The sequence below is a fragment of the Anabrus simplex genome, chromosome 4, assembly GCF_040414725.1.
Source record: "Anabrus simplex isolate iqAnaSimp1 chromosome 4, ASM4041472v1, whole genome shotgun sequence".
Lineage (NCBI taxonomy): Eukaryota > Metazoa > Arthropoda > Insecta > Orthoptera > Tettigoniidae > Anabrus > Anabrus simplex.
The window spans coordinates 289,287,402-289,299,539 of NC_090268.1; the positions used below are offsets into that span (position 1 = coordinate 289,287,402).

The window sequence follows — 12,138 nt, forward strand, 5'->3', positions numbered from 1 at the left end:
TTTGCTTCTTGTTAAATATTATTTGTGAACCTTTGAAATATTTAATGTTTGATCTACCATGATTCAAATCAAATAAAGAAAAGGTACTCACTGAGATATAAGCAGCAAATCTATTTCGTCTGCTTCAATAAGATCTACAAAGGGTAAAGCATCCATTCCTGACAGACCAGGATGGATGCCACAATCCAACTGAAATAAACAGAAATAGGTCCCCAATATTAAGACAATTTACTGAATAACAGATGTTTACTGTAGTATCAAGAACAGTCTGTTAAAATCCTCAAAACAGAATATTCTATTACTATGAGTAACTCATGCCTTTGCTGGTGAGATGTAGAGTTTACAGTGCATTATGTCTTCTGGTATGGGCCGGAATAAATTTGTTACTTTCACTGACCTGTCTCAGTCACATCTTTGGCTTTGGCAATATGAAAGTGACCAAGGTATGAGCGATGCTAGTAACATCATTCCTTATGCAGCCAGTCCTTGTTATGAATGGTGCAAAAATATCACTCATAGGGTCAGTTGGTGCCAGCATTTCAGTGGGCTTGGCAGACTGATATGTAACAGCAACTTCTGTCTCAGTGAGGAAAGCAACAGGAAACTACATCACCCCTCATTTCCCTAGTAAGCCTCTCCAGTGACGCCTAGACTATCTATGACAGCAGTTGGCGGAACTGTGGAGGATCAAACCAGCCTTCAGGCTGAATACCCAACATACATACACATGAGTAACTCAAGTACTACACAAGAAAATATAACACATTTTATTACAAATAAAATTATAGAACAAAACCTATACCACTATAGATAAAACATTCACACTACAGGTTTAAGATTTACATTATTTAGATGACCGATGTGGTTCAGTTTTACAGAGGTTAATATCAGGGCCATCAGCCCTGTAACTAAGAAAGCAATAACTGTTGTTAGGATGATGATGATGATGATGATGTTAATAATAATAATAATAATAATAATAATAATAATAATAATAATAATAATCATCATCATCATCATCATCATCATTACTTTTACATCCCACCACTATTTTTGGAGACACTGAAACGATAAAGTTCTGTCCTGCAGGAGTTCCTTACATGTTGGTCAATAAAATGACATGAGGCTAACATATGTGAGCACCTTAAATACCATAGGACTGAACCAGGATGAATCCACGAACTTGAACTCACAGGTTCCAGCACTCTACCATCTGAGCTACTCGGCCCAACAGGTACAGGAAGGATAAAATAGAGAAGTCACACACAAGTAACTTCTATAACATCAAGAGACTGCAAATTGGCAGGAATATCTTCTCTTTATATAATTTTTCACGGTATAGCATAACTAATTTTAAAACCCTTAACGTGACTAAATCCATAATAATTACACTAATAAAAATTACATTTATACCCATGGGAATGCTACGACACTGTTTTAAGAAAAAGCAAAATGTAGAAATTTAATCATAACACACATTTTCAATAACATCACATAATTTACTCATTTTCACACTATCTAATAATTTTAATCATACAGTATACAGAAAGATAGGAATCCATATCAGAATAAACCCAGGAACATGTCAACATTGGAAGAAAGAGCAATATAAGAACACAACATGAAAATATAAAAAAACAATCTCCACATCTTCTCTCCTCTACAGTCCCATTCTTCTTAGCCCCTGACAAGTTCATTTCTGTTTCCCAGCTCCATTAATAGGGCAGGCTTCAACACTCATTGAGAGGGCCATCTTGACAGATCTTCAATCTTGAAATAGGAGGTGTGGGATATGAAGAAAGCCTGTCACTGATTCTTGTCTGCAAAATCTGATAAAGTTGCTAAGAGGAGAGCAGAAATTAAAAAACCGTATGCCTAGCTGCTCCCCTAAAACTGAATTAAAGCCTACAATTCTGAAGAATGCATGTTTTATTATGAACTAGGTACCAAGATACATATCATCTCATACAGATGGAAATATAATGCACCAGACTCAAGATATCACTCAGCTATCCAAGAACACGAAAAAACTGCTAGACTAAAGTCTGAGCTAGCCGTAACCATTAACAATAGCTTTTATGGTAAATCTTGACAACAGCTGATGCAGTATGAATTACTTTATTTCAAAAGTAAATAACATACCTTATTTTCTTGTTAATGCCCCTATATATATTCATGCAACACAATTTTATTTGGTTCAAAGTATGGAAAAATAAATGTTTGCATATTTGACACACCCACTTTCTCAATGAATCATCACACAGTTCTAGATGCATTTAGAAATACAGATGTCAAGTAGCATCCTTCATAATGTAAAACCTGACATTCCAAATAATGCACAACTTCCTGTTATCACCTGTTAAGAAGTATCACTGCACTAGTCCAGTGAGTGAATCAACACAGACCTGACTACGGGCAGTCTTATTCCAGTCTGATGTAAACGTATTTTATGAGTGTTTCAGGTATACATGTGTTCTGTGACCTCAAAATTGTTTGTTAATCTACAATGAGCAAGAATTCGAGTAATACTGCATCATATGAATTTGCGGTGATCAGTTATGCCGAAACACACAGGAATAGGGTAGCAGACAGCAAGTATTCAGTGTCTGAGTGCAGCATGTGCTACTGGCGGAAACAGAAAACTACACTTAAAGAGACCAACAAGTCTCGCAAAGCATTTCACAGTCCAAAGAGTGGCAAATTTCTGCCAGTAGAGGAGGATCTGCAGAAATACATACTTTCATTATGCAACAATGAATATGGCATTTCTCACTAGTAGGACGAGAAATAACTGCAGCACATGGGAGCAGCATCTCAGATTTTAAGGTTGGCCAAGGATGGATGGTTAATTTTAGGAAAAGAAATGGACTTTCTCTTTGACAGAGAACATGATTATTCCAAAGAAAATCAAATGATTTCAACCAAAAAGTCACGATTTTTATTGCTTTGAAACTGGAAAGTGAAGAAATATTCGCTACTGGATGCAATAAACAATGATGTACTGCAATGCTAGCTGTAGCAGAAGATAGCAGAAATCTTGCCCCTAACCTTGTACTGAAAAGAAAACCAATGTTCATAGTAACATTTCCACGAGGGATCCATATTTGTATCCAAGAAATAGAGTGGATGGACACGTTGAACCATATCATAATATGCTTTGATTGATTTATAAGAACACTGCGGCATAATTTTATTTAGCGTGCCATATAGTCGTGGGGAGTGAAGGAAGGAAGCCTGGATAGCTGGGAAAACCCTGTATTGCTCTGGAAGGAACGAATTCCCCGAGTTGGAATTGAACCACAAGCCGTGATTTTAATCATGTAGACCCCTACTATGCCACCGGACCCAAGCACAGCAACCTGGAGGGGGTAGATTTAAACGAGGGGATGTACAGAACAATTATCACAGGTTGACAAACTTCTCTTTCCCAGGGCTGGAATCATCTGAATTTCAATCAATTAATCTGCCACTATGCTAAATTCCCCAGATCTGATACCACACACAATTAAGATGAGAATTATCAAGTGCCAGGCATCAATAATATTATTTACTTGTGCTGGATTGAGAGAGGTGCACATTTACAGCAGCGGCCGTTGACAGCTGTCACAAAGGGAAACGGTTTGTTAGACGGGGGATTTCCCTTAAAGCTAGCGTCCTCTTGAGGTTATAAATTCTGCAGCAAGATAGGAAGTACTCTCACTTAATTGCTCAATTGTGTTTCGCACATTCACCCACTTGTGTCTCAGTCGGCTTATTAAGTTGATACTCACTTGACGTTCGCTCATCGAGTCTCGGCTGCACATTCAATTTATCTCATTGTCTTATTAATCCGCTGTTTTGAAACGCCAAGTGTGGCGTGGTGTAATTCACCAGCCTATTAGACATATTTATTTATTTGTGAAACTGTTGTCAGACTAATGAACAATCGTCGTGAGTTAGCTCACAAGAGTTAGTGACAATATAAAACATTATAAATACTTATAATGCGTATGCAAAATTGTGGTAATAATGTATGCGAGTCGTGTAAGATATAAATAACCGCGCTCAAGGACCGATTACAACCGGGCTGGTTCCCTTTAATTAGTGCCGCACAGATGGGACTAATTTCTGAGCAGAGGAGAAGTAGATGTTCTGACGTAACTCCACAATTTCAGATACAACTAGGATCAAGCAGACAACAACCATGAAGTATCCAGGAGTCGAGCAGAGGACCTTCATCCGTGCTGTGTGCCGTCATCATGGGCTAGGCATGCATGACATAGCGGTCATGTGATTCATCGCTGATGGTGAAGTTGCTGCTAAGTTAAGTCCTTTTGTTCTATAAGCATGTGAAGTAATATTTTGATGCACTAGTCAGGCACTCTTATGTAAGTAAATTAGTTGTTAAATGTAAGCCAGAGTGGCATTTGCTTTGCTCAGTTTACGTAAAATTAAATACGTTCAGGGCTTTATGCATGTTAACTCTTATACGCTCAGCGAGCCGATCTATCGGCTCAGGTGGTATTGCTTAAAACACTCAGCGTGCCAATCTATCGGCTTTGTGTTCGGATGGCTGTATAAGTACCTTAATGGACCTCCAGATGTCAGGAAAAGTAGCTTTTGGATTTAGTTTACACTTTTCTCGAGAGATAGAGACACTAAGCTCACCTGTTTGGAACAAATGAAGTTATCAAACCGCGTATGTTCACCGCATGGCGAGTTGAAGTGTGCTGCTTGCGAGTACAGTCTCATTTAAGCTTCAAAATACGTGTTTTCCTTTGTTTTATTGTTTCCATTTTAATAATAGATTATTGTTAATTATATTTTGTTTATATTCTACATTTATCGGTGTTCTCAAGTGAATTTTAGTTTAACATTTTGTGTTATTAGATTTTCGTGCCACGAGTAGGCCTAATTTTTTTACATGGCTGGGCCAAGTTCTAGGCTAAATAATTCCGATGTTTTGGGTTATTTAGATGCTTTAGACGATGACGGTGACGTTATAGCCGATATTGATTCGTATTTCAGTCCGACTCATTGGCTGAATGATCAGCGTTGAGGTCTTTGGTTCAGAGGGCCCGGGTTTGATTCGCGGCCAGGTCGGGAATTTTAATCGCCACTGATTAATTCTTCTGACCCGGGGCCTGTGTGTTTGTGTTTGTCCCAACACTTTCTTCTTCATATTCAGACAACACACTACACTACAAACTACAACGGTACCACGCGATAGTGATTACCTCCCCCCATATAGGGTTGGCGTCAGCAAGGGCATCCGGCCATAAAACACGAGCCAAATCCACATGTGCGACACAGTTCGCACCCGCGACCCCACAGGTGTAGGAAAAGCTGTAGATAAAGAAGAAGTGATTTGGATTTTACAGGTACTGATGATAGGAGAATGTTTTCCAAAACACAAATGCTGACTCCGGAAGGTACGTGTACAGTTCTTTATGTCAGGTGCTATAACTCATGACTAAATAAGAATACAAAAAACAAAATTATATCATGTTATACAGAATTAAATGCTCTTATTTTCAGAATGACTGAACAACAATATCACTAAAGAACATATTACTTTTTTAGTATTTAAAAACCGATTTTTATTTTTTGTAATATATTTTCAAATTTCAAAATTTATTTTGTAGCAAAATATGCCATGAAAAATTTTGGGACTTTTTTTTCCCTAAAACGATATTAAATAGTGTACTACTGTGATTTTTTTCAATTTTGTAACTGGGGATTTCTTTATACGGCAATTTTTTACATTTTAACATGCATAATCATGAAAAATGGCCTGTGTGTTTTGGGCTTGACTGGTGAAAATAGCCTGAGAGCAAAAGGGTTAAGGCCCCGAGCTAAGTGTTATATATAAATTAGTTAGGTACAAGGGACAGAATAGGTTAAATATAGGTGTGTGCTTTAGTTATTAGTATTTTATTTCTGTATGTGTTGATTTTAGATAGAGTAATGCAGTAAATCCACTTTTGCTTGAAAATGTGTTGTTGCCACCATTTTGTTCTCTATGCTGTCGTCTGTTGATTAGACCCTTAAAACTCAAGCAAAACTGCTTCCATCTGCTTTAAATCGCACCCCGAAAACAGTCTACAGATGCAAAAGTGTGTGTATCCACATGTTTGGAAAGCAAAACTGAGTGAATCCATTTTCATCATAAAGAAGCAAAACTTGGTGTATCCTGACCAAACGCCATTACTTAAGGTGGTTTGCAGGTGCAAAACTAGCTTAATACACACTGTGTCCTGCGTTTGAATAATGCTATTTTACAAGCTTTTTTATCCATGGATGTTAGCTCTGAGCTTGTCTACAAAGATAAGGCAAAAGCTTTTTATGATGAACTGAAAGTTGAGGACAATGGTGAAATAACCTTCACATTTGATTGCCAGGAAAACCTTACATAGCATAAGTTGCAAGATCGAAGTGCTTATTATACACGCCAAATGTATGTGTACAATTTTACGATCTACCAAGGTCCATCAGGTGCGCGGAAAGACCAGGGAACTGCATTTATTTACACTTGGAAAGAAACCGATTTTGCAAAGGGATCTAATGAAATTGTGTCCTGTGTGCATCACAGGTTAACATCAACAGATTTGAATGGCATCCACACCATCCGCCTAATGTCGGACAGCTGTGGAGGGAAAAACAAGAACCAGACACTGCTGGGTATGCTGTGCTTTTGGCTAACACAAGAGGCTCCTGTCAATGTGAAACAGGTGAAGATCTTCTATCCAATGGTTGGACATTCTTTTCTACCACCCGATAGAATTTTTGGACAAATAGAAAAAGTTCTCAGGTCGAAAGTTATTGTCATATTACCGAGTGAGTACCATGAAGTATTCAAGGATGAAGGAATAGTTTTCCAGCTGGGAGCAGATGTCGTCAATCGGTGTTGGAAAGATGCAGTTGCTGATGTCGTCAAGCCCTGTGGTCAGTGGTGCTTCAAATTTGCTCTTGTAAAAACGGTTGTGATCACCAGGAGTAAACATGGGAACGCACTAGTAAGAGGTGAAGTGGCCTTCAGAATGGACGCTGGTGAAGGTAGAGGGATATGCAGACGTGGCAAAGCCTACCCGTCTATGAAGCCGAATGTTATCCAGATTGGAAGAGCCTTAAAGGAAGTGAAAGTTAGGGACATTGATTTTTTGCTTAGAAAGCATTTCGGGGAGACTTGGGAAGAAAACGAAGATCTTGTTTTCTATAAGAATCTGATGGATTCTCAAACAGCTGTGAACAATGCAGAGGAGGACTCAGAGTTTGAAATTCATCCAGAAGACAATGAGTTGCCTGTGTAATTTCGATGGAACAGGACAGGACTTGCAAAGTTGCGGCCTTGTTACTTCTTGCAGACTTTCATTTGATGTCATATACTATGTAATCACACTTACTTGTAGTCAATAAATAATTTCCTTTTGTCATTTGAACCAGCATTAAGGCATCTTCTTTCCAATTACGTTGTGATAATATCTCTACAGAAGCAAACTTACCTAGATCCATGAAAACAGGAGCAAAACTCGGTGATTCCAAACAATTTTAGATAATAACTAAAAAAATAAAACCCCAATATTTTAAAGATTGTCATAAAAATAGTCTGTAAGTGAATATAAATCTACAATGAAAAGGAATTTTACATATCTGCGAGCCAAAGGAAGTAAGACATTTTTCGTGTTTCCTGAAAAAATGTTCTGGTGCACTCACAGCGTTTTGCTTCTGGACGCCTCATATGTACCCGAACTTTTCACCTGTATTTTTTATCGAAAAAACTGCATTAATAAACCGAGAAAATATGAAAAATCTTAACTCGTATTACTCTCAGGAGAGTAATGTGTTCATTTCCAAGACTAGGGACCTATCAAACCACCCCTCGAAATACATTTACTTTTAAAAGAATACTTCATAAACCATGCAACATTTTTCAAACCGCCAGCATCAACAGCCACCGTCATTGGCTGAAATTTATAAAATATGTCATCAATCCAAGAATTCAGTACAGTTAGATTACCAAATGCAGCACAATAGAAGTGCCAGGCATTCGTTAAAATGATGTGGTACACATTCCCTCCCTCGACTGCTGAGGCTCTCTTTGCTATGCACGAAAAACTGTCAAAATTATGGTCACGCAAAGATCCCAATCAACTTCTCAATGAACACTGAGAAGGGAACCGCACGCAACAAACATTAGGAGTCTACCAACACACAAGAAGCCACTGCTCCAAGCAGTGCATAAAGGTGCACGACTTAAATGAGCGCGAGAAAACAGACACTGCATGGAAGCAGAATGAAAATGTGTAGCACGGTTTGAGTAGTTGCAAGTTTGTCTTTTTCACAATGATACAAGGCATATTCTTCTGAATCTATTTTCTGACTAATCATTTTTCCAAAACCCATTTATCTGAATCCATTTTTCCAAAGGAATTTTTCTGAAACCCATTTTTCCAAAGCAGTTTTAATACCTTATTTTTCCTAATCCTTTCCACATCACTGACATAATATACAAATAATGCTGCCTCTGTGGATCAGTGGTAGAGTGTTGGCCTCCAGATCCCAAGATAGCGGGGTTCAAACCTGGAAGAGGTAGTCGGATTTTTGAAGGGCGGAAAAAAGTCCATTCGACACTCCATGCCGTAAGATGTCGGCATGTAAAAGATCTCTGGTGACACATTTGGTGTTTACCTGACAAAATTCATTAAAATCTCAGTGATAGACGTCCAAGAGAGTTTCGGTTCACACGGTCTGCCATCTAGTAGACCTAGAGTGAAATGGAACGTTGAAATTGATGAGCAGGCAGTCAGATGGCGTCAAATTGAAATGTTTGCACATGGTAGCTGAGGCCATACGATTATTATTATTATTATACAAATAACAAACAAATAATACTGAAGAACTATATGTGACGAAATGTTACCTCGGGATACAAGACGTGCAGTACCTTCTCACTATCCTCTGTACTTATGGAATAAATATCAGGTGACATTTGAATAAGCACAGAACCAACAACATAAATGAAAGGTTCCATAACAGATTTTAGCTAGAGCACTCTCCAGACTTCTACTTTGCTATGTCAGAATTACAAAAAGAATGGCAAGCTAAGGTAAATGAGCCCATAACAGGGAAGAGAAAACAATGGAGAACTCTTCAAAGGATTTAAAGAAAAGTTATGGAATACACAGCTTACAAGGAAGACAGACTATGGCTAAATTTCCTTTGCAAATCGTCCACAACTTCACATTATAAATTTTTCATATGTTACTGTCATTAAGCTATTATTATAACTCAGCATGGATAATGTAGAATATATAAATTTTAAATAAATTTGGATAACTTTTGGGAAATTTGTCAGTGAACTTGACTTTTTTAAAAACTGTCTTTTGGAAAATTTGATTTGAAAAATTGATCTCCAACCTGCGGTTCAAATGGGAGATGGTGAGGGGATATTTTCCCATACCAAAATTTGGGTCCTCATTCAGGCGACTGTGAAAACGAAAACGGATGTGTATATCTGGATATTCTCAGCAACCAAGTGTTGCCACTTACACATCATCATACAGTGCACACACTTATCTTCTAAGATGACAACTGCCATGTTCACATGCCTCAACATGTGCGTGCGTGGACTGAGAAAATAATATTCAGGCACCCTGCTGCACTAGGTCTGGCCTGCAAAGCTTCCAGATTTGAATTCTACTGAAAATCTCTGGGATTATTTGGAGCAGAGGGTGAAATGCAGGAATCGGCATCACTGTACTTTAATGGAATTACAGGATCTTCAATGAGCAGGGTGGATTTTGCATACCTGCAACATCTCATGGAGTCGCTTCACAACTAAATCCAGGCCAGAAACAGCCCTGCCTACTATTAGATACGTTCTCAAATTTTTAACGTGACTTCTATAAAATCAGGGCTACATACATTCAAACCTTAACGGGCTTATAGCCCTGGAAGTAATGATTCGATCCAAATGGTTGAGGTACCGTTTGATTCGAAATGCGGATCATGAGAAAAATTATGGCACTTCGTGGATCTGAGTTAAATATGCAGGCCGGGAGTGTATTTTAAAATAAGTGACAATTTTAGGAAAGTTGTATGATTTGGTTTGCAATTAATATTTCCAAAGCCCAAAGACATACTAAGGCGGTTAAGATGTCAAAAAGCAGAGCATGTGAAACCTTACATTTGCATAACAAAATGATCTGAATCCAAAAAATAATGACACAGTAAGGAAACGGACTTAAAAGAAAGACCGTTTGACCATCTAAATATTTATTTCGACCCCTCATGTGGAGTACACAAGTACTTGGGTTTGTTTCCATGGGGAACCTACAGCAAAGATATAAAGAAATTAATATCAGATATGAAGCCCAACACCAAGACACTATCTTGATCACCGGTGACTTCAATGCAGAAACCGGTAACTCACAGAACATTTGATGTTTCAAATTCATGGACAGTGTTTTGGTCTTAACCATGTCATTACATCTCCAACAATCCGTGGCAATACTACCATCGTTCTCAAGGAAAATAATGCCCACTACAGTGCCAATCATCTCACACTCTAGTTATCATCGACCAATTGTAAATAAAACTGTATTGAATTATCTAATGTGGCTTTCATTTCACCAAAAGTCAGACTTATTTCATGTTTCCATTTCTGCAATTTCATTCCAGCTGTCCATAGAAGGCGGAGCAAATGTCTGTATCTTAGGTCATTGATTAGGACACCGGGCGAGTTGGCTGTGCGGTTAGGAGCGCACAGCTGTGAGCTCACATCCGGGAGACAGTGAGTTCGAACCCCACTGTCGGCAGCCCTGAAGATGGTTTCCCATTTTCACACCAGGCAAATGCTGGGGCTGTACCTTAATTAAGGCCAGGGCCGCTTCCTTCCCATTCCTAGACCTTTCCTTTCCCATTGTCACCATAAGACCTATCTGCGTCGGTGCAACATAAAGCAAATAACAAAAAAATGATTAGGAAGGACTCTGGCAAGTTCATAGATTAGTCTTGACTAGTCTTGACCCCACTAGCCGGAACTAACCAATCCACTTACAGTTCACTAGCTTGCTTGCATTTTTAGGAATGTGAAAACCATGCAACAATGTTGTGAAACAATACCTTAAGTAGATGAGAGGAGAGATCCATCCTCTATGCTTACCAGGGACCCACCAACCCACTCCTGGAATTTTCTTACTTATATAGAAAAATGACCGACACTCTGAAATGCGGCTATTTCCTGTGTTCGCATTGTCTCCGATATAGCTTGCATGATGTGTGGCACACTGTTACCACACTTCATGAAAATGAAACCGCGAGTTTGCAAGTGGCGTGTCATGGCGTGTGTGGAATGTAGTTGCAGTATGAGCAATGTAACTATCCAATGGTCTTGTCACTAGCCAATACTGTCATAGGGGATACTAGATACCTGTGGGCTGCTTTGCAGCTCTAATGTCCCCACTAGCTGGAACTAACCAATCCAGTCCAATGATCTTATTAGCCAGACCTAACCAATCCAGAGCACTGATCGTGTCACTAGCCAGACATATCTGATATTCTGTCATGTTCTTGTCGTTAGCCTGACGTCCCTAAGTTGGCAGTCCTGTCCAGAACTCTCTGTGACGTTGTGTGAGCCATGCAGTGTTAAATTCTTAGCCTCTCTTTTACGAACTAGTTAGTGAAGTTTTACCAAGATCCCAAGAACAGCCTTCAAGAAGGCTTAGACATTTTCCAGGCAGAATAATTCTCTTGTGTTCAGTCTCTCCCAAATTATTGCTATTCCATATGTGAGGACAGGGCAGATCTTGGCTTCATATAGGGCCAAGGCAGAGGCAAGAGGGTGTCACTCTGATGTTAATCGCTTTCGTAGCTGCTGCTGTTGCTTTTTGTCTAGTGTGGAGCCTGGAGGAAGTTACGGTAGCTTGCAAGGTTAAATTATTAGGCCTACTTGAAACTGACTGTATTTACTGGGACTCATTAAAGAAATATTCTACTGTCTAAGGCTGGCCGTCCCTATCTCACCAATAGTATTTATACAAATGACAATTTCTGAATCGGCAAGTCTGTAAACAAACTAAAACTAAAAGGTTTTGAAACGAATAACTGGCATTGCGTGATTCCATACCTAGGTTAGATTAGGCACACAATACGTAACCT

General features: G+C 38.8%; 1 protein-coding gene across 1 annotated transcript in view; it reads right to left on the bottom strand.

Annotated features, from left to right (window-relative positions):
• Cpsf73 (cleavage and polyadenylation specificity factor 73) overlaps positions 1–12,138 on the bottom strand; it is a 139,998-nt gene that overhangs the window by 127,497 nt on the left and 363 nt on the right. The window contains exon 3 of the mRNA XM_067145569.2: positions 92–189. Within this exon, the coding sequence (XP_067001670.2) occupies positions 92–189 (98 nt within the window). The remainder of the gene's footprint in view (positions 1–91; positions 190–12,138) is intronic.